At 30.7% G+C, this 25,199-nt stretch overlaps 1 protein-coding gene across 2 annotated transcripts; it reads right to left on the bottom strand.

The window, feature by feature from the left end:
* Positions 1 to 594: 594 nt before the first annotated feature.
* Positions 595 to 25,021, bottom strand: LOC116771897 (ras-related protein Rac1). 2 transcript variants are annotated; one of them, XM_032663903.2, is made up of 6 exons: positions 24,667 to 25,021; positions 6,852 to 6,923; positions 4,981 to 5,161; positions 4,273 to 4,407; positions 3,496 to 3,664; positions 595 to 2,703 (listed from the first exon to the last, which is right to left on the bottom strand). In XM_032663903.2, exons 1-5 carry the CDS (start codon positions 24,699 to 24,701, stop codon positions 3,509 to 3,511), a joined length of 579 nt encoding a protein of 192 aa, XP_032519794.1. In that variant the 5' UTR covers positions 24,702 to 25,021; the 3' UTR covers positions 595 to 2,703; positions 3,496 to 3,508. The 2 variants fall into 2 exon arrangements, with proteins under 2 accessions (XP_032519794.1, XP_032519786.1); XM_032663895.2 differs by having other exon boundaries at positions 595 to 2,707; positions 24,667 to 25,020.
* Positions 25,022 to 25,199: the final 178 nt, after the last annotated feature.

Genomic DNA, 25,199 nt, shown 5'->3' with positions numbered 1-25,199 from the left:
TTGCCATTATAATATATAAGCCGATAACAAGCAATGAATGATAATTATTATTCCACAGTTTTAATGACGTTTTCAAGTATAAGATAAAGTAAATTGCGAAACTTTAGTCTTTAGACTGGTTATTAAATGTCTGGAGATGTTTCGGCTTTGTTACTTCTATATGTCGTTGATTCGTTGATATCATCAAAGTATCTGTAAAATATTATCCAAAATGCTTTGAATATAATTAAAATGTAATAGAAATATTAATGTATACAACAAAAGCTTATTATTTTGGTACCTATTATAACTATTCTGTTGTTATATATATATATATAATCATCGTTACTCGAAACAGCTGAATTATTTCTTTCTCCATTATTTTTATAGGTAATAGATATTTACGCTTAACATTAACGCAATGTCTTAAAATCTTTTCTAAAAGTTATAGGCAAATACATATTTATTTAAACAATTATTTAATGCTTGAAATTATCGTAAATTAAATATTAAACACATATTTTTTTATGTAAATATTGTTATAACTATTAATAATCAGAATAAGGCCTGTTTCAATTCAAGCGGGTGAAGGATGTTGTAAATAAAACCATCGTGTGAACAGTTAATATAAATATATTTCGAATTACTCGGAGGCTTCACAATATTTGGAAGAATTTGACACGTCGGTAGTTCAGCGTTTCCCGTGTTACATAAAATTAATACAAGCTGTTTAAGCGGACACAATACATTAGTAACGATAAAAATAAGCTAACACCAATAAACGTGGATCCCTAGACGACCTCGCGATACTCGCATCACACGGCCGCGCGCTAACATAGATTATACAAAAATAATATACTTTGTTGGTCGCTCGTCCAATAAAGTATGACGTGTTCTATTTTCAAAATATTTTTTTTTTTTATTTCTTAATGTGAAAGGGTAAGAAGGTTTTATATTTAATTTATTCTCATAAAATGACAAAAGTTTCCATATCCGTAAATATATATTTCAGTCATACAAAAATATGTTCGATATTAAATTTAATGACTCACTAAACCGAATGTAGGTACTAGTTAGCGCAGGTAGTAAGGAAAAAGGTATTGATTAATTTAAAGTAATAATTCCTTTATTTACGATAGCAAATACACTTTTTAACTTATATAAAAATGCGTTCGAAGCGCCTATAAATGTTGTCTAGTTATAAAAAATGCATCACCAAGATGGCAACACTTATATTATTTAATACTAACATTACAGTTATTTACAGGATGTCCTTTCTAAATATTTTCATCTGAACAATACAATAAAACCTTACCGCTATGTTACTGTGCAATTGTTTATGCCCTCTAAGGTGTTGGCTGTAAAAAAGAAAAAAATCTATGGCATTACTGATGAAGCAGTAACAATTGCACGTAACCTCAGACGCAATACACGTGTACTAACTTACATCTTAAATATTCAGGAGTGGATTTAGACAATAATTAACATATTAAAAGCAATTACATCAGTACATCGAGTGTTCGTATAATAAAATTTAGGCGTAAAGAAATATAATGGTAAAATACAGAGGCCGTTCACAGTCAATTAAAGCCTAAACCCATTATCACATTTTCAGAGAAAAATGTCTCCCAAGAACTAAGTTAACCCGGTCGAATTAAAATACACGTAACTTTTGTATGCAGTTCATTGTGTGATGGCACATTTTAATTCGAACGGCTAATTGCTTAATGTAATAATTGTGCGGCTTTACACAGTAACGGATGTTAACGAGACTACAGATTGTTCTGTTGGTAATTTACGAGTTAAAAAAAAGTATATAAAGACATTTCAAACTTAAAAATACATAAAAAAAAATTATCGCATTATTTATTATTTGACAGATGCAATATCATTGCCATATGATAAAATTGTTTAATTCCCTATTCACCCTTGACATGAAAATTCATTAATAAATTACCATAAAGACAAAACAATTCCATACAGTCTCTGGCTTGCTTCGATATGTATCTAGCTCGTACGCGGGTGTCGGCTATTGCGCGAGTCTAAAAAATCTGTATTATTAGACAGTTTGTGCTTTTTTTAACATTAAAAGAGTTACAACGAAATGCAATAAAACATTTAATAAATAAAAAATGCTTATTAAATGATTATAACGTGAAAGAAATTGCATTTGATTATTTATTAAAACTTTTCCCATCCATTACACAGTAATATACGAATATTTAATAACATTTTAGCGAATACTGTATGTACTTATAGACACCTACAAATTACATTGAAATACAACAATTGGGAACAAAATAAAGCAATAAATCGAAAAATATAATCTCTGTCTAACACAAAAATTTTCAACAATTCCACATTTTTAATCACCAACGCACCAAAAAATTTTTTTAAACAATATTTCCTTCTGCGTAGTCGACGTAAAATAATCTATGGCGGGAGGGATAGGTGAAATAACGGAATGTGTTTAGAACGCGTCATCGGAAGCACCCAAATGTGACATTTGCAGGACCATAGACAACTCAGCTGTCAGTGTCATAAACACAGATGATACAGCGTGACGTCACTCACGCTGACGTTAGGTGGAACGGTAGATAATAAAAAATAAAACAACTAGTATGTATATTGCAGTCCATTAACAGCACAGACGTAGACGGATAGTTTGGTGCGCTCTATTTCATATAGCTTTGATGTTTACACTGGCGTCGACTGGTGTGTACACTATCTGGAATAAAACAAATTAAATACATGACCTTTTGTTAACTGTGCTGGTTAAATTTACTAGTAACTTGTTAATGAATATATGTGAAAGATAGTTTGACATATTTAATTATGATAAAACAGTTTCTATTGACATTTTGAACTATTAAAAAAATATATATATTCCTTTTTAAATGTAATTTCATCGGAAGGAAATTTAGTATGTATGTTTATTCAGACATTGATTTATATATATTTGGAAATGATATATCAATGAAGTGACTTTATCTGCGTCTAGACGTTTTTCGTACAGATAACAGGATAAGTGGGAGTAAGGGGTAGTGCTCTACATACTTATAGTTTTTTTAAATAGGATATGATGTATTACATATATTTAGAAAAATAATGCCCAATTTAGGTTGGTGAAGTGTGAAAGATATGAACTCTGTTGGAATGTATTATTTTTATGGTATAATGTATTTAGTTGTATAGTAAATTATTTTTTTTATGTGAAAGGTATCAAATGAGCAGACGGTCTACCTGATGGATATAGTTACCGTCACCCATGGACATTCGCAACGTATTTCTGCGGACGCGTGGCCACTCTTGTTTGGGGAAGATGGAGAGGAAAGGGTGGGAAAGAGAAAGGGCAACCGGCTCTCTCACTCATCGGACGAAACCCAGCCAATTCAGACTACTTCACGTTCGAGCCCATGTTCGAGCTGCAGTAACTTAACTACCATCTCAAAATGGTAGGCTGAGCTAAGCTAGGCTCTACCATATTATTATATAATAATATATATGACGTCATACCCGAGGAGGTTCCTTAGAGCAGGACGCACTTCCGCTTGACCTTGACGGGCTGCACCGGACAGAGCACAGCTCGGATGGCCTCGTCGAACACAGTCTTCAAACCCTTCTGCGTGAGGGCGGAGCACTCGAGGTACTTCACCGCGCCTATCTCCTTAGCCATGCTGAGACCCTGGTACATGGTTCATATGTTACTTAACTTAATATGATAGTGGTATAAAAGAAGGTAAATGTTTTATAAGTGCAGGTGGTCTGATATAGGGTTTGTGTTTAAGATAGCACAGCAATTGAAAACCTTTACATTAAACCCTCAAGTTATGCATGAATAATAACACAAAGCTACATAAAAATCATTTAGTTATAAAATTAAGAATATATATATATATATATATATATATATTAAATTAAATTATTTTTCCACATAAATATAAAAATCTGATAATTTCTAACGCTTAAAATAAATAGGGGAATGAACTATGTTTTAGGGTAAATTTTAAATAATAAGATAAACAGACAGAACCCATCAGTGGGAAATATTAATATTATGATTGCAATGTGTTGGGGGCATTTTCACTAGATTTATATTTAAAGATTTGAGAAAAAAATATATATTTGATATAAAGAGTTTTGTTTGTCATATTTTGTTAAACGAGTTAAAATTCAACGAGAATCTCATTTTTACATCATAAAAAAAAATTCAGTACAATAGAGTCGAGAACTATAATTCTGTTATCACAAGGTTATATTTAAGTATAGGTCATTTGTCAAATATATAATCACCTGAGGGTAGGTGATGGCGGCCAGTTTCTTGTCCTTGAGCTTCTCTATGGTGTCCTTGTCCTCGCGGAGGTCGAGCTTCGTTCCAACCAGGATGATGGGAGTCGAGGGACAATGATGCCTCACCTCCGGATACCACTGGAAAATCATGAATTTAAATATAACTTATGCTTTGCTTATCGACGTGAAGTAGTTTTAGTCGCTGCGATTCGTCGCATAAGTGAGAGAGACGGTTGCCCTTTCCCCGTTCCCACCCTTTCCTGCCATTTCCTTAAACCCACTCTTTCATTTTCCTCAACAATCAAGGTTGGACATCCGCAACAAAAATGTTGCGGATGTCCATGGGCGAAGGTCACTTCTGCCCATCAAGGAGGCTGTCTGCTTTAAATAAAGTTTGGCACCTTTCACATAAAAAATAAAACATTGTAAATGTTCCTTGATAATAAATCTTTGACGGATTTGACCAGGAAAATCACGAAAAAAAATCTGTTTTTATTCTATAAAAAAAAAAGAATACTGATTACTTACACCTATTAAGTTTTCTTTGTTTCGAGTACAACTTTAAATCGATGTTGGTTTTTAATTAAAACAATTAAAAAAAAACATTAATTAGAATACCAACTCAACAGTGTAATACAATTCTGTATATAAGATGGTCAGCGAGACAAGATAAATTTAATAAACAAACTGTCTAGATAATGAATAAAGTACCTTAGCGCGAACGTTCTCGAAGGAAGCTGGGTTGACGAGTGAGAAGCATATGAGGAAGACGTCCGTCTGTGGATAGGACAGGGGTCGCAACCTGTCGTAGTCCTCCTGACCAGCCGTGTCCCAAAGCCCGAGGTTGATTGGCTTGCCATCGACCATCACATTTGCTGAATAATTATCGAATCTGTAATAAATACTCTCCGCATTAGTTTTAAAAACTCACAACAGATGGCGCTTTCTATAAATTTATACCGTAAATGTTATTTTCGTATCTATGGCATTGTCCTCTTTGATTATTTCATTTTCTCTAAAAATTTTATAAATTCGAAAGTAACTCCGTCTGTCTATCTGCTACCTTTTCAAGCTTAAACCACTGAACCGATTTTGATACATTTTGAAATAGAGATAGATTCGGATTCAGTGGCCGTAGTGCTTTTTTAACTTGTATCCCCATCTTAATCAAAATCCCAATCCCGTTTCCGAAACCAAACGGGTGGAACTATGACGGGCAAGTTAATGTTCAGTGACCGTAATGGCAGAGAACAGCTCTGATATCCACGCGCACGCAGTGACGGGCAAAAGCTAGTTTTATGTAATAAAATTATTAACAACCAATGAACATGAACATTTAACGAAGATTTTCCACACATTTTAAATACGCGGATTAAAACAAACAAAAAAAACCGAATAGATCGGTTTTAATGAAGCAGCCAATGATAACAAAAACATTAACAACATAAATAAATACGGCGGGAATATATTTCAAGTGATTTCTAAAACTATCCGGACATGTTAATCGCATCCCTGACCCGCTTCCATTTGAGACACAAACATCACATGCTTATTTTGAACGACAATATTTATATTATTTTAATGATTTCAGAATTTTCTAGAATTATCGAACGCGGCGTTCGTTAATAACTTTTCAAATGTAATTAATTCTTTTTTTAAATATATTATTTACACATTACGTTCGACCTACAGAACGCTACGGAACAGTTTTCAAATTTAGCAGAAACAAATGACAGATGTATGATCAGTAACCAATACAATGGCGTCGTAATAATAATAACAGAATCCCATGTAATATTTATATAAAATTATAACAATGGTGTGATCTCGGAGACGAGACCGCATCGAGATCAAACAGATACAATTAGCGTGCGAACATACCATCGTGCGAGCGTTTCGACGTGCAAGTGCCGTGACCACAGACTGATATTATTTATATTACGTCTTTAAAAAATTGTGCACTGATAAAAAAAATTTATACAAATTGTTTATGTTTTTACCTATAGTACAAATTCGCATTTGTCAAATGTAACATCGTATAATGCTGAGACTGTTATATAATATATTAAATGGATTACTATTTAACTGAACGTTTCACACTTGATGTAAACACGTCTTAAGGTTGTGCTTGTATATATCATGAGGTTTTATTTTAATTATTTCTATCTCAAAAATATTTTTTATGCTTGACGGGACTCACACGGACGTGTGTTCTTATTTGATAATAAATTTTATATACATATTATTCTAATAAACCCTATATTTCTATAAACAGGGTTCATTACTATTTACATATGTTTAAATATTAAATCATTGATAGTGTGCCATTTGCATTATTCGTCTGGATGAAGATTTATTATAAGTTTTGTGATTTTTTGTATTCTACCCGCTTTAATGGTCAATCTAAATTTTTTAATAAAACATATATATCACTGTTTTTTTTTTTAATCAGTTTCCTACTTCCGAATTACGTCACATTAGCTGAACATAATGTGCACATTTTGACAGATGAAGGTCATAAATATATATTTTTTCATGGATGATTTTAATTTTTTTTTATATATATAACAAATTCTACTTACACTGTCGGTATGTACTCGCCGGGGAAGGCATTTGTAGTATAACTGATGAGCAGACATGTCTTACCGACGGCACTGTGAATGAAAACAAGATAATATTAACCTTATTGTGTATAGATAAAAATTCAAATTAGGATATCGGTAAAATGATGCATTTCCTTATCACAGAACGACAAAAGCTTAGTGTAAGTGTGATTGTGGTGCAGCACTATACCGAAACACGTCCGTATTGATAATAACATTACTATTATAATGAAATAGAAAAATGTATTTTCAACGATGTTTAAATCTGACCTTTGAGTAGGTTAAGTTATTTTTCACCTTAGTAATCACGTATACGTATATGCATATACACAATCTATATAAACTATATATTATACTATAGAATATAGAATAGATTAAACAAGCTTTATATATTTATATATATATAATAAGTATATTGGTACATTCCAAAGCAATATACGTGCCAATACAATGTTTGAGAATCGCATGGAGTGGTGGTTGAAGAGCAGGCAATAAAGAGAGCATTCCTAAATTACATCTCGGAATATAAGACGCGAAGTACGTCGTATGTGCTCTTACATACGGAGAATGATACGGATGTTTTTTTTTTATTTATATTGAAGAAACTGATGAAATTATTAACATTTATAATTGAAAGTATGAAATAAGTACGAAATAGAGGCCATAGCAGACATTGTTATTCCGACATTTTAGTGGGGAAGTGGGGGATACGGAATTTGTATAGAAAATCCATCATTGCAAAATTCTCAGGGATTTAAAACACATCAATCAATTCTGTACTGGATTTATAGGCATTTGGTTAGTTGAATTTTCAACACTAATATTAATAAAAGTTCAATCTTTACATAATTAGTCATGTTTTAAAAGATTAATATGGAGGATATTAATATTTTATATTTAATAAAACTAAATATTTATATTTTGATTTCTGTAATACATGTTTAATATAAATTCTCCTAAACCCTTATATTTCAGACGAAAACCTATGATCAAGCTTCCAAAAATACACAACAAGAATGGTTTTACTTTTTACTACAGATGAAAAATTTATTTAACATGTGTAATATTTTTTTTTAAATTAAAAATTATCACACAAAGCCGGCAGTAATAAGAAGATATGGAATCTGGAGATCAACTTTCCACTAGCATAGTATAATGGGTCTAGTTAGTTCAGAACCCAACACCAATTATATAAATTAGACAGCTCCTCATAATACTCCCATCCGAGTACTAGGGGTCGTTTTACATAAATACCCACAGTATAGACGTCTTATATATTCGTAAAGAAACACGTTGACGTTGTTTAATCAGTTGATACTTTAAATGCGTAGTAAAAATTGTAACAATAGTAAACATTTTTATTATTATTTAACGATAACATTCAGTATTTGTCGTTGATAAAGAAAATGATAAGTTACGTAACTAAAACTGGTTTTCACTTCTTACTTTTAGTACATAAATTTGATTTAAATTCTTTGTTTGCTTAACCATAATAAAATCCTTGATTTAAAACACGTCCCCATATTTTTATAGTTACTATTTACTAATTACTTTAATAAAAAGCGTTGGTATTTCTTATTAATTCAAATTTAAATTTTCATTAATTTTATTACATATGTAGTATCTCAGTCTATATATAATTAAATTAAAATATATATTCAGGTATCAACTATACACATCAACACAAGCGATTCAAATTCATTGCTATCGTCTGTCCATCACGCAGCATCATTTTAATAATTTTCGTTCAGTATTAAACACATATCTTAAACTAGCTATCGGCTGCGGCTTTGTCCGCACATTAAACCTATTTTTAAATACGCGATATCTTTATAAGGTTTCAATAGATTTGTTGAGGACACCTAAATTAGATTTGAACTTGGTGAGAATGAAACCATCTCAGGAATGCCCTTTGGGTTAAACGTTTTAAGAAAATGGGCTTTTTGCAGGAGTTATAATGTCAAAAACATTAAGTGGAATCAGGACTACCTCCATTGAAAGTCGGTTAAAAACTAGTCTAAAGAAATTTTATTACATTACCTACATGCGAGTGAAATACACATCAAAATCGTTCTAGCTGTAAGAGATAAGCCGGAATAATGAGAAAAACTTGTTATTTGAAATTACAAATAGACGATTCAATATTATTTATTAGTATATATAAGGGTTATTGAACGCTAACTAAATTATACACATTTAGAACAATTCCTATCAGTTAAGGGAGTAACAAAATATATACTATTTTAATATAAAATTTCCTTTGCGTAACCCTATCTAAAGCTGAATGCCCTTACAGCAGACGCGTCTGGAGGTCATAGTGCAGTTTCAATCATCATTATACGAAGATAGGCAGGTCTGCCAACGAAATGTATACCTTATGGTGTTCATGATAAGGTATAACACGTCAAATACATCCTAACATTATATTCAACCCTCGTATCGAGTACATCCTGTCATATTACAGTTAGGGTTGCCAGCTTACACGTCATCGTGGGATGAAATTTTGCAAATACATACATATAGGTATATAATACTTGAGAAATACTGAGAGAATATATGCATATTTCCATTAAAGGAATACAATTCCAATATAGATCTTAATAGTTTTCAATGACACTTGACATTTTAATTACAAACATATTAAAATTAAATTTATCTATATAAATGAAATAATTGAGATCATCAGTTACTCATCTATCATGGCAGAAATACTGCATATATATATGAATTATGTATAAGTTTTACTTATTGGACAATAAAGCGATGTACTCATTGGACATACGAGAACTTTGTTAACGTATCAAACGACGCGGACTAAGTCGCCAGTGTCAACTAGACATTAATCTTTTTATTAAATGAGACATCCCTGTAGATTGTGATCATCTTAACACAGGGCCGTTAGCCACGTAACCCTAAGAAGATATCAGAGGACATCACAACGCCGCTATTTGTGACCACAAAACAAATCACACTTAGATATAATTAAATAATTTTAAGATATTTGTGCGTGGAAGTGTGAGTGTGTGAACTTTATTAAACGTTAATAATTACTCATACAAACACACGTGTAGAGTCTTTATAAAAACATTATTGTACCGGTCATTAAAACTGCTGTTTTAAGTTTACGTACAGTTCAAGGTTCGATTATTGCCGATAAACACATCAGAATTTGACGAAATAGCAAAAAATAAAGCAAACTTCTTAACTATATGACAACTTTTATTCGAACCACCATAAAATGTATACTTAGGTTTACTGATCTCAATTCCCATAATATTAAACACCATATGTGCATAAAAAAATGGTAACAGAATATTCCATAACTTAGGACGGCAATATTTTTATCGTGACAGTCGTAAGTAATGTTTCTTTATCTGTGACTCATACGCTCACATTATTAATACTGAGTACTATAGAATGAATCACAGTTCAATCAAAACTAAACAAACTTTTTGGACGATTACTGAATGCTTTATATTAAACATTCATCATATTACTGACACAAAAAAAAACAATATTTTTTGAAAAAAGAACACCAATACCAAGTCAAAACAAATCATAAAATAGCAATAATAGTAACCACGGCATGTTCTATGCTATTTCAAAATAGGAATATAGCACTTCTTAATAATAGGCAATTGATTAAAAATAACATGCCATTGTAAATTAATATCCGATCACTTAACACCGTGCGAGAGGGAGAGAAAATACACAAAGATGGCGGCCTATGGGCATTGTTGAAGTTGGAAAGGGACGGAAGATTATGTTACAGCGAAACCGCCGCGGGAGAGTTACGAGCGCTTTATAAATAAACCAACACATTATTGTGTTGTATGCGGTCATTCATCGAGAATAACACAAACAAAATCACATACTGTGTGTTGTACGTGAGAATAACAATATTATAAAAAGTTAGTTATAGATTACAGACTTAATGGTACAGACCATTGTCTCCGTGGACTGCAGCAAGCTCTAGGACTTTGTTCTCTTATCTCGAACAAGTAGCTAACCTGGTTTTGAAATATTATGGTTCACCATAACTTAAAAAATATAAAACAAAACATATTTTTCTCACACTTAAGAACATCTCCAAAAGATAATTATTTTCAATATAAATTAAATAATAAGAAATTCATTCATGTACAATAAATACCATTAAAATGGTTTAAAATCTTTGCATCATCTGATTTCATGTAATTATTTTTTAGTTACTTCTTATATTAGCTTCGAATTTAAGAATAAAATTTCTAATACTAAACACAAGTATAAATTGAATCATAGCTTTGTCAACACTTTACGTTGAACGTGCACTATTCCGAGAATTACCAACATCACCTCGTCAGGATCTGATGAAGGCGAGGTTCTCTAGTAATCTTCGTCTCTAGGAATGTAAGGTGATGACGAGTATCTTAAAACTTGATGACGAGTGGCTTAGCGACTAGTACAAATTGTAACAATAAATAGAGCATCCTATATCTAGCGATTTCTGACTCGGCGACGTCCGAAGAGACTTTTATTTATGATGACGTCACATCGTGCTTCGTGTGACGTCACCGACCGCAAGTTATAATTACGAATGTAATAATTACGTACGCTTTAAAAGGATAATATGAGAAGCTGCGTCAGAGTTTTAGTGGATTTCAGTTCACTTTAGATTGTCAGTGGTTGGTTTAGTAGATTTTAAATGAAATACACTCTATAGATATTATAATTTAATTTATATATTGAAAATATTTATTAGTTACAAGAAAATAAGGAAGCTATTGAGCTTCATTTTGTAAAATTTTACCTTTTTTTCAAGATTTATCTTTGTAACTCCCCTCCGCTTAAAGATAATCTTACTTAACATGGACTATAAACCTTCTTCCAAAAATATATCTACTATATAACACTGAAAAGTTTTTTCATCAGACCATTAATTTTAAAATTTTACAATTATTCAATGAAATAAACAAATTCTATAATATAAGTATAGATTTATATGAGAACTTTTTGGAACCGGAAGAAACTTATAATACGAATATCTTCAGATCAAATCTAGAGATTCCTTGTCTCGTGTAGATATCGCTGTCATCGAGACGGATCGATTTATGTATGTTATGGAACTTATGTTTGCTCTCATGTATATCGTCTCTTGTATGAAACTTTTAGAATATGTTTTTTATATAATTTATGTACGTAACTTTAATTTATATAGACAACTAAAATATATATCGATTGTATGATGTACGTTTGTAACAATGTCAAATAAATTCGCATTCTCGAATATATAACCTGTTATCGGATACGGTATAGAAACAATAATAATAAAAAAAAATCATTAAAGCTTTCCGTCCGTATTTTTTCATAGTATCAAAGTCCCTTTTAAAGATCGTATGAGTACAAGGTGTAATTGTTATGCCAGTGGCTTATGAGTAATGAATGAGTCATACATTTCTTCTAACTTCGGATCAAGATTTAACTCTTATTGATAGACGTTATTTCGGATTGCTCATAATACATAAGACTTAATGGAATCGTAAAAATTATGCGTGAAGAGATTTCACTTCTATTGATAATGCCCTTACAGGCTTACTCTTACTACCTTCAACAATAGTTTACGTTGTCTTAGTTAGTTACAAACAGTTAAAAGTATTCCACTGATATACCTACATTGATACTATCTCTGCAAATGTATTTGAATTTAAAACTGATATTTGTACGTATTTAATTTGACTAAGCAAACTTATGGTAAAATCAGAGAATTAATCTAAAATAGTAACATACAATTTTTATGTGAACATAATGTTAATGGAATAAAGGTAAATAAAATAATTAACGTTCTATAAAAAAAAAAAAAAAACCTAAAAAGATTAAGAATAAGGAAGCAATAAAACTTAAACACTACGCGGAACAAAGATGTGGTTGTAATAAATTTATTGCTGTATTCATTGCGTTTGTACACAGCTAGCAACGAAACTTATTAAGATTATTAGTTAATACTATAATTGAAATTATTCTTTGATATATATCGAAAACGGGTAAATACATAACCACAAATAATTATTTCAAGTTCAATAGAAGAATAGGAATGTCATTAGTTCATTATGCTTGATAAGTGACAATAAATACTTAGAGGAATCTTCACGGATTAACGTATTGTGTGTGTTTGTGTGTGTGTTTGAGTCATGGTAGTGTATGTATTGATAAATTTATATGAAAAAATATGTATTGAACTTTTTCTCCATATAAATTTGTATTATATACAATTGAAAGTTCATGATTTAGAACAATTCTCTATAAAAATGTAAAGAAAGTTTTCTCTTCCAGTGTAAATATTATGATGATAATATTTTTTTTATATATAACCATATACAAAACTTCGTCACGTCCAGTCTGTCCGTTGCAGTCATTTCACGGCTTTTGTCTCTTATCGATTAAACGAGTAACAATGGTGTCGGAGGACAATAACTGATTGTATTCAACCGAGCCACGTGGAACATTGAATCTTCAGAGGTTAAACGTTCGCTGCTCTAGGTTCAAATATTGTCACGGATATAAAAATGTATTTTGCCATAATAATTTGCCTACAATTTGCATAAAATATAAAAATAACTATGAAAAGTTAAAATCTGAAAAATATATTATTATTTTTATAACGGTCGCCATAGTAAAAAAAATACAGAAATTTTATTTCAGGCCATCGTTTAGGGGACAATTTTTTATTCTTTAATCCTTCGTACTCAAACCCCTAAACACGAACCGGTTCTTTTAAACATAACATATGACAGATGTGGTCCTGAAGATTATTTATTTATATAATGTAATATGCACTTTTAAGATCAGTAGCGTGTTATAATAGTGAATGTTTGTTTGAGTTTCACGCTAAAAGTACTAAACTATATTTTTATGAAACCAATACGCTCTACCATGAATTTGTATTATCGTACATTGAGGCTGTCAGTGATGATTCACGAAAAATTCAATGAAAGACTACAAACTGTCTGTGTTTCGTTTCACGTTACGAACTGATGGTAAGTGTAGAAAATACTGCAATAAAAGCGTCGGCAGTCAAAAAATATCTATAGTATATACGTTCGGCGTTCAGTCCAGTTAAAGCTGCGAATTTTTTACACGGCTAACTGCGGTTCAAATACCTAGTATACACATTACATTTAGTCTGTCTGGTGCTTCTGTCGAGCACATGATAACATATGTTCCACAAACAACAGCCGGCAGGCATCAGGTGGGCGGCTTCAGTGTAGCGTGAAATTAATATATCAAGGTTCTACACACAGCCTCAAAATTTATTTACGTATTTTGAGCTTCCTAACTTCAAAACTGTACAATATACCTACCTTGATTTAAGCTCAGCCTATAAAAATTTTACATAGTTCTTGTTTGCAAACAAAAAATCTAGCGATTTTTAATGAAAAGTTTCGTCAAAGATATTAATGAAGAAGTCTTAAATAAAAAATTCTATTGACAAAGGAATTCTTGATATAGGTGAATTTTAATTTCAACAATGAAGAGGAAGTAAATATAACATTATATAAACATTTTGATAACATGGAGTGTGAAACTAATAATTATGTCGAGTAATAAGAAACTGGTAAGTAACTCATCCCGGTTATGACGCGGGAGAGCAGGTCAAGCATAATTAAAACGGAAATTTGCAATATATGATACAAAATTTTCGGTTATTCAAGTACTTACTTAAGGCGTAACACACACACGTGTATATATATAAAATTTTATAGAATGTATAAATACAAACGCCAAGAAGAAACAGTGACGAGATCAACTTAATTTTATGCCGGTAAAAAGATGATATTTTAAATCATTAGGCCAAATCGTAATTATATACAAATCTCATCAAATTAAAATTTAATTATAAATTTATATTAACATTTCAAGCAATGAGGCGTACTGGACTTAATTAATGACACAGAATAAAGCGTTCTACTGAAATTCAAAGGTGCAATCAAAATTGGTACATGTTTTACAGGAGTGACCTAATTGACCTATACCGGCGCTAACTTAGTCCAAGTCCAAGCTTAGTACAAGTTTGCATCATCAATCTATGCGTTTCCGTTTCTCATTCAATAATCTAGGTTAATACTACAATGTGACAAGTATCATGAATGAAAAACTGTTACCGCTCCGTATGTAGAGAGACATTGCAAAATAGGACTAAGAATACTGGCTAAAGTAGTTTCGTTACAGTTTAAAATATCATAGATAGCTAAAATATAATACATAAATATTAATATACTAAATTAGTTAATAATATTAAATTAATATCACGAAGTTATATACAAATATAACTTTACTGTATTTTTTGTAAATATTTAAAAGTGCTAAACGTTAATTCTTATACATTTCTAAACGAAACGGCAGCCATTTTATAACAGCTGACGCAACCAATCGAACACGAACGTAGATGACATAACATTTTAACAATGGCCGTAACAAATTTAAAATAACCCGACCTACTAACTAATAGTATTGTTGTGCGATTACAAACAACGAATAATTAAACGAAAAATAAAAACCGTTTCATTAATGTATATAGTGGAATATGATATGTGCTATAAAAGTTTAACATGAACGGAGAACGCTTGTTAGAGGAAGCCTTTGTTAGAGACATTGTCGCGACACAGAACATAAGTGGGTCGGTGATGTAGGAAATGGGCTAGGAGGTTGTTCAGGTAGGAATTAAGGCTCACGGTGTACAGGAATTAGGCTAGTGGGTGGAGGGGGCTTTAGGGTTAGCTCATACAGTTCGTACTATAAAACCCTCGTTCGTTTCCGCCTTACGGAGGGAGATTTGGTGGGGGTTGCGGTTATTTAGAGTACACGGTTTACGATTTGTGTCTAATGAAGCATTTAAACAAGCTACACGTGTTAAAAAAATTAACGAGTTAATGTGTGGGTTCAAATTACTTTAACCTGGCGTTTATTTTTATTTTTTTACATTGATTTTTTATTTTTTTATTAAGTTTTATAGGCGAGTCTAGCTTGGTTATATTTCTCTTCTATATTTAAAAATTGTAATGTGTCATCGATATTAGGTATAGTCGGGATGGAAAACGACATCCTTTGAGTTCTATATATAATATGTGAGACAGATGTAATCAAAGAGAATCGGATATGATACTTGGCTATTCACATTATACCCGGGATACGGAATGAACGCATCCCGGGGAACAATAGAATTTTATACATCCTTTCAACATTACCATACCCAAGTCCTCATAAATTTAATATATAAAGTTACGTTTATAATCATTATTCCGTCGGATAACGTAAACTGCAATAATTAAATGTCAAACAAAAATGTTTGGTGCCATTTTATGCAAAAACTGCTAAACCGATTTTGATGAAACTTTACAGTTATGTAAATTAAACATAGGCTATAAATTATACAGAAATTCCGTGTACTGTGTAATTGCTTAAGGATCAAGATATAACAGTTGCATTATGTATAAGGTCACGTTATATAATGCCTGTTGGTTTATGGTTAACATATATCAATTTAAAGAGTCCAAGCGGACGAAGTCGCTGACAAAGACTAGTATAGTATAGATAACCTAAAGCTTAACGAATTGTTTTTAAACTTTTCTTACATGTAAAGCATACAATGATCAAGTATAGAAATAATTTATAAGAAAAACTAAATGTTTGAATAAAAAATTCAGTTTCATAATTGCATTTCATTTCCTTCGCGAGGGGACATCGAGGCTGTGAATTTGGGGCATGTGACAGGAATGTATGACCCGTAGACCTGATTATATCTCATATACCGAGTGGATCATTTTAATTTGGTAACCTTCATGTGATTTACAGATGTTATATGTAACAATAACATATTGGTAATAAAATTAAATTGGTAATAACTTTGTCTTTTTGTTGCCGACTGTACCCTGCCTCTACTCTGAAAAAATAAGGAAGGTTTAAGTGTTACGAGCGTCGCCGGATGGTATCATAGATGAATAGATAGATAGATAGATGGTCACTTGGGCAGATCAGTTTTAAAAAATTAATGAGCTACTTAAATTAAGAAATAAATTGTGAAAAAGTAAATATTGAGCTATAAGAAGATTTAGCAGCCGTCTCCCAAGTCCTAGTAAGTGATGACTATATTAACAATGGAAATTTAAAGCGCTGAAACAGCTGACTTATTCAATGCCCAACTATAAAACAACAGTTCTAGAATTTTCCATAGCGTTTTTCTTGTTAAACCTGGCATAGATTATTATGAAACATACGGTATTTAACCCAAGTAAAGGTCGACGTAATTAAAGAAGACAAAAGGCAATTCTTTTGTCCGGCGACAACTTGGAAGGGATTTTATCATATAAAGCAAGAATAAGTTTTTATATTATAATTTTTTTTATACTTCTACTTTTGTAATTTACTCTGTTTGGACTTACATGTTTGATTATAATGAAAAAAAAAATAATGATTATCTTTAGTTATGAATATAAAGGTAAGGTTTTATGTCTGTAATGAATATAAACAATCTAATATGACTTTTTAAAGCTTCATAACAAATCATTATTATGATTATATCTGAACCATATAAAGTATTAGAAATGTTAAGTCACTTTTAATTCAGGTTTAGAGAAATCAAGACGGCCATGTCACAGTTATACGGGATATTATTGATTATTTAAATAAATATGAATGGTATAAGATCATTGCATGAATATAGAATTATTATAAACATATTTAAAAAGATCTTATAACATACAGACTATACATAAAGTTTATGTAATTTAAAAATGGAAAACGGTTTTATTTAAACATCGATATAAAAGAAATTGTCTGTTACTTAATTCGGTTTCGTTTTATGAAAAAACTTTTAAAGTTTAAAATGACTTTAAATGAACTTTCGCTGAATAAGTAGTTTGTATAGGGACATATACTAATTAATACAGCTATCAACCTCATTAGTGGAAAACAATTAAGGCGAAGTTCATACACATACATAACAAATGAAAAACTACTAACAAATCAAAATCAAAGCAGTAACCAAAGCATGAATAAAAATGTAGTCATTGTTGTGGGCTTAATACTAGGACAAGTTGGTGCACACTGAGGACCGCGTACCAAGTGGAGTCGGTACACGCGAGTCAGACTAATTACGAGGACAAAATATAAAGTAGAGGACACACTTGACATCGGAGCTTCGTTCAAGTAGCGTATTTTAATTAAAACATCTAGTTCTGAACTCGGCATGCGGATCTGTTTCATGCAGGTGTGACATCACACTAATTGAAAACTAGGTCATACGACGTCCTAAATGTGATAACAGTTTCATGCTGATTCTATATTTATCTCATTTAAATTAATTATAGAACATTACTTTTTAAATATGATAATGATTTTAATACGAAAGTAATATCAATAGCATTTCTTAAAATATGACACATTTTCTTCAAACAAACGTAATTTCAAGAGACCGCAATTAGTGTCGAACTAATTAAGACTAGTCAGAATAGTACGTCATTGTGATGTAGGTATATGTATGCATATATATTGATTTGATTTCTCTCCGTCCCGTTTGTAATAAACTGAGTCAAGATCCACGTGTCCCAATTAAACCGTACCCGAGCTATGGTTATTAAAGGGGAAATGAGTGCCTTTACAAACAAGTAGTGAAATGTTTTTGAAGGGAAAAAGTAGTAACCTGATCACCTACAGAATATATGTTATGAATTTATTCCTAACCGGAGCCGCTTCATGTCTCTGAACCTTCTAGGGCGAGACTTGGAATAATAATAACAAATTTACTATCAACACAGACGGTTTATTTTTTCATTAATATAAACTAAATTCATACCATCATATGGCATAATGAACAACTAATATAACTATGAATATAGTTCGATTATGCGAACACGTAGCTAGTTATCCTTCACTAATAAAAATCCATATGAAAGTTTAAACTATATTTAGATCGTTCAAATAATTAAGCGAATACTGAAACCGTCCTATTTGAAATATAAATTACTTAATTATTACCTAATTTAAAATTCATTGGTGTGTACATTTTTTATAACTCCACCGTCCAGTCCACTGTGGGGCGCATTAAATGGAATTAAATTGGTTACCAGCCGGCGTGCATTGTGAGTAGTTCATGTTCATTGGCAGGCTGATGGACGTAAAGAGATGTGGTACTTGAATGCTGAGTGAGTGTGTTGGTTTTTACTACACAATCCCCTTACTGCTCTACCGATTCTGAGCAAATCTTGTAATCAATGTTATAATCATATTCTATATGAAAAATCCTTGCTTGTTGCTTGAATTATAATAATATAATGGAAATTATTCTTTTTTATTTTCAATGGTTTCATGAACTTTCATACGGTAACAAACAATGATGTATGTAACTTTCATAAATCTCATCGTTATAAATATGGGATGCAATGAAAGGGTTTCATACATTCCACAAACAAACAATATAAAGCAATTTCATATATGTCTTGTTTCTGGTATTATTGTTACTGTGCATTTATAATCTAAAAAGTTTCTTATACTAACTAGTTCGTCTATTAATACCTTTATATACAAGCAACAAACAAACCAATTGAACTCAATTGTTTATGTATTATTTTAGCTAACTTTTCTTGACTCTAATTACAGAAAAATAATGAAAAATCAAATGTATTAAACCGACTATTATTCTAACAGAACGTACGTAGAAATAGCAAATTATTGTTAATTCCTATTTTCTGAAAATGTTTAATATACAAAGACTGTACGGTGGGCGAAGTTGATTCTTCTGTAATAAAAATCTCGCATCAAATACAAGTCATATACACAATGTTGTTAACATAATTGATGCACTGTATAATGTATATATATATATATTCTTGAACACTTGTTGCGAATGATCGATCAATCAATTGTTTGTTTGTACGTGGGAGAACAGAAAACGGATACGTAACGAGCACGATACGATGCGGGCACGTGATTACATCAATGAGAAATGTGGCAGCCAGATTCCAGACTGGCGGCTATTTTTATTAATGGAATGGAAAGATTCCTTTGTTTGATTTCCATTACTGATATGTATAGACATCCTTAGTTTAACATTTGTATCATATTCATAGATTGTTTTAATTTTTGTAAACATCCAAGAGCTACCTTTATTGGATTGTAGTGTTGACCTTTGCGAAGTCAGTCACGAATTGAGTCGGTGCAATTGATTATATGATTCTTTTGATAAATAGAAACGATGACGGACTTTACGTTCAACCTGTTCATTATAAACATACCTCATAATATTCTGTTATAATATTAATATTTTACTTAAAAGTTTCAAACTAAATACAGAAATTTTTTAGTATTTCATTCATAATCACTTTCACACATAAGTATTAATTTAGGTGTATATATGTTTGAAAAACTAGAAACGGTCTGTGTTTAGTTTGACTACGAAAACTGATAGTAAGTTTAGTGAATATAACACGAAAATTTTATCTTAAACTATCGTATTTAATGAAATTTTAACATGACCAAATTAACGCTCGTTTAACTCTATAATTGGCGTCACTAATTATAACCAATAGTATTCCAGTTGATTTTAATAAATTCTGTCTATAAATTTTAAAATGCTCGACTGCCGTTATACTAGTAAGTTACCTGTGACGCAGTACTAGTTATTTACAAAAGAGCAATATACAAAAAAAACTGCCTAGATTTTAGAAGGCATTGACAAAATGAAGCTGAAAATAATTTGTCACCAAGATTCAATAAAAACGTAATTTAAATATATGTAATTGCATTAAAAATATCAAGAGTCACCAATCACGGAATGTACATTTTTCAAGTTAATATAAATTAATATTCCACAGCGTTATTTGCCGTTGGCATTCTCATTCTAAGCCACAAAAAAAAAACAAAGTGTTTAAAATGTCATTGTACTAATAAAACGATAAACACTTAAATAATAACGTAATTAAAAACCCACTTTCGATTGATAAATAATAATATTGAATAGTGTACAAAAGCTATAAATAATTAAATAAATCAATTAACAGGCCACAGTAATAAATTCAGCCATAAGCGTACGCTATAGACCACCCATACACCATAGACACTTTCATCAGTCACGGGCGTCACTTTCAAACAGCTATATTTGGTCAACATTAACTTGTACGTTAGAAACTTTGTTTTCTAAACACACACTTTTTTACTCAGGTACATACGTGTATCGGGTTATCAATACGCGCCCAGACTAGACCATACTAGACTGGACTAGACTAGACTGTAAGGACATGTTATTTTTTGCTTATCCCTTTTTCATTTTTATGCTACATAACATTGACAGTTTTCATCTGTGAATATTCCCCAAATTATTATTATTACAGTAGATCATTGAATAAGAAACGCAAAACACTTTGTATGTTATAATACCGCAAAACTTGGACTAAGCATACAGATCTTAGTGTATTATTAATAGGCCTTCAACAACACAACTCGAGCTACTAATATGTGTCTCATCTAAAGAAATGTATTTATAATAATGCCTCTTTATTTAAAACCTACTAATAAAATTATAAATGTAGATTTATACATATATACAAATTACAGTGTATATTGAAATTTTTACATGGAAAATTTTTAATTTATAATAACAAATAAATAATAAATAAATATTTTCCATTTATATTACTAATAAGTTTATTTGAATGTCAAGAAGTTTTTTTGTCTCCCAGCCATTATAATTCTCATAATGTTTGTTAATTTTTCCACACTGAATTGATTTTGATGAGACTATACTGTAAATATTAATGTACTTTAGACATCAGAGTACGACATAGCTTAGAAATTATACCAAAATTCTGAGTAGTTTCTGTGGAATGAGAGCATAACATCTGATATCATAAATGAAGACCTGTGACAGCTGTGTCTGCTATGTAGACACAGCTCTCCAGATTGGTTATCGTACTAATGTATTAACACATTGTACATTTCCCCCCATGCCTACTTCTGAAGGCCAACAAAGTCAGTTGCAGGCAGAATCTTGGATACTTATACATTTGACGGTACCCAGCAATGTTCTTTTATGTACTTACAATTACTTACTCTAAAAATCAAAAATAATAATATCAGTTCATTAATATTAGGTACATAACTGTAGTATGAAGAAAAATATAACTAAGAATTGAATTAGTTTTTTTATGTACTATTAAATTAATATTATTCTTTACGTCCACACAATGTCCATTTACAATGAACACTACTTTAAAACAAATGCATATTGTCTTGGTTACAAAATTATACTTTATTACTAGAATTCAGACGGACCATTGAATATTATAAAAAAAGATAATAATGATTACTATGTAAATTTACTAAAAATTCTATGTCTTGCATTAAAAATATATTATGCAACATTTTTTTTTGCCATACAGGCTAATTTTGATGTACTTTGAACATCATTTTAAGAATTATATTTTAAAACCCAAAAAAAATAAGTTAGCAGTCTTTTGGAAATTTCCTGATTTCAAAACCAATATTAACCAATAATAGAAAAAAATAATAATCTCATACTGTTTGAGAATAATTCTCTTTGGAACATAATTTCACTACTTGTTAATGTCACAGTTTTCCAAATACAGGAGAAGTTTAAATTTTAAATATAGAATAAATTTGCATTACTCAAGTTTTAAAAATTTCTTTAAAAAAATGAACTAAAAATAATTTAATACACATAATTATCAACTTAATACGAAACTTTTTTTACGAAAATTTTTTTACTATTACACATGAGACATTTATAAAATCCCACACAAGGAACTACTGTTACATAGATAATGGCAAAGGAAATAGACCAATTTGCATTCATCCAACAGATCAGCTGTCACCGACCACTTGAGTCATATTTAGAAAACATGTGATTTAACTGTAATGTGTTAATTTAAATAAATTTAACACCGTTATGGGAGCTATAACTCTAGCATATTTTTATTCTATATTTAAACTTTGTATGAAGAAACTAATACTTGTTTGTAATTATAAAAAAAAAACTCATTACCAGCCTATATTAAAAAAAAAAAAGATTTTTTTTTATCTGACAACACTTGTAATAACACAAATAATTCTTTCCTATACAAACTTTAAAATTAGCTACTTCCTGCATTACTTTTCATGATTCAATTTGAATATCAAGTACATCCAAACATGTATGTTGCCAAATTCACTAAACAAAAGAACTGTACAACATGACCGGGCCGGAACGTATTCACGAAACACATACACACACTTTACAGTAAGCTGGTTGATAGAAGATAGCGAAAGAATTTAGAACTTTGATTAAATCTATATTAATAAATAAAAATAAAGTATGTTTATAATTACAAATTAATATATTTTCACTAAATGCATATGAAAATACATCTTTATGTTATCTATATAAATGATCTCTGATGCGTTTAGTCCAGATTATCTCTAGTATACCTGGATCTACTTTGATGATATGTTCACGAACATTTAGGTATTATCATTAGGAGTAACATAGATTACTTGAAACAACTTCTCAAAAAGGAAGTAAATAGGAGTAATGTTATTTCTCTTTCAGTTAAGGGCCAACTTTCCTGAGGTAGTTCTATTATCGACAAGTCATATAATGAAAAGGGTCCTCTAGATATCGCATGAAACCTGATGTGGGATGACAAGGGGTATTTTAAATGGGGTTTGATTTACAGACAAAGTCACAGGCTATAGCTAGTTGTCAACAAACAAACAAAATGTAAATTAGAGGGGTGTTCAAATCTACAACTACCATAATATCTATTATATAGCTCTTGTTCATGAATTTTTCATTCCATATATACTAATTAAAATTTATGCTCAACATTCATTTAATATTAAAAACATAATTATATGAAAACAAAGGAAACTTCATAGGATTTAAAAAAACATTTGCAGCATATCATAAGGTATATAAATTAACAAAAAAAAAAATGACAATTTATACAAAAAAAGTGTAAATTGTAAAAATTTATCCCTTTTTTTAGTCCTTAACTGTTACCATATATCATACAATGATGAAAAATACATAAAATGTTATTGAATGTGTACTTGTAAGTCTTATACAAAATGTACTTACATGTTGCATTGAAATTTTTCTAAACAAAAAATAAAATAACATTTTTTGTATCATTTCACCCAAAAATTATATGGTATTAAATTGTTTATGACAGTTCAGTTCTAACCTCTTTATTTCGTATTTAAAATAAACATACTATTGTTCCAGATGTCTCTTATCAAATAACCATTAAATTAATTATTAGTTATTAAGATTAATAGAATATACATTCAGATAAAATTTTATTCAACTTGGGTACCAACTTAAGGGTTCAAAAATCGAAAGGTTTTTTTTGGGTTCAACTGCTGTATTAACAAAATGTAAGGTGAAAGCTTTAGTGCTACACGGTTTAAATGTGCTATTTTCTAAAAGCATAATCACTATAGCACTATATATCATATACATAAGTATTGACAATCACGTATCACAAACTGATAAGATGATTGCTGTTAAAAAAACGTTTTATGTAAGATAATGTAATAATACAATTATCGTTTGTCATTTTTAAAAAGATTATAGCGTCAATAGTATAATTACAAGCGTCTACATTATACTCATTATGAGCAACGTGAGTTACCTCACAACGGTACCGTCTAACAAATCGTATGCGGCTCAGAATTATGTGAAATGACTGTTCCTCAATGACGTCAGAGGATTGTTACGATAACAAATTTAGGAGTAGTAATGTGATAGAATAATTTCAAAACTCACCCATCACCAACGACGACACACTTTATGGCCTGCATTTCTCTGGTTTACAATAGTTTCTAAAACAACGAGCTATCACAAGACCTCCGTACTAGTGTCGAAACGTTACCACTACACTTAAATCACTTCTAATTGAAATCAATATACTTCGGCATTACAATCAACACTTACGTAAATAACAAGCACAGTTTTTTGATAACGAAAGTAATTTCATATCTCTTTGAATGTGATTAAGAAACGATCCGCAAATCAGTGACCACCATACAGCCGTTTTGCCGATAGCAATTACGCTACGTAGAACGTTCGCTTACGCTCGGTTAGTAGACGGCAACTCACGTCTTCGGTCTCAATAGCCGTTTGACTTGGTAGGAATTGGTAGAAAACTCGATGTTACCATATATCTTTTTTAAACTAACTACCATATTTTTGATTTTTATTTTTAAATATAATTGAATCAATTATCTTGAAGGTATCTTTTTTTAATTTCTTTTAAAATAATAAAGTATTTCAAACAATCGCTTTTGAAATAAATCATT

This window comes from Danaus plexippus, chromosome 8, assembly GCF_018135715.1.
Source record: "Danaus plexippus chromosome 8, MEX_DaPlex, whole genome shotgun sequence".
In the NCBI taxonomy this organism is placed as follows: Eukaryota; Metazoa; Arthropoda; class Insecta; order Lepidoptera; family Nymphalidae; genus Danaus; species Danaus plexippus.
Note: the sequence above shows the minus strand (reverse complement) of the source record. Positions and strands in the feature narration are given on the sequence as shown.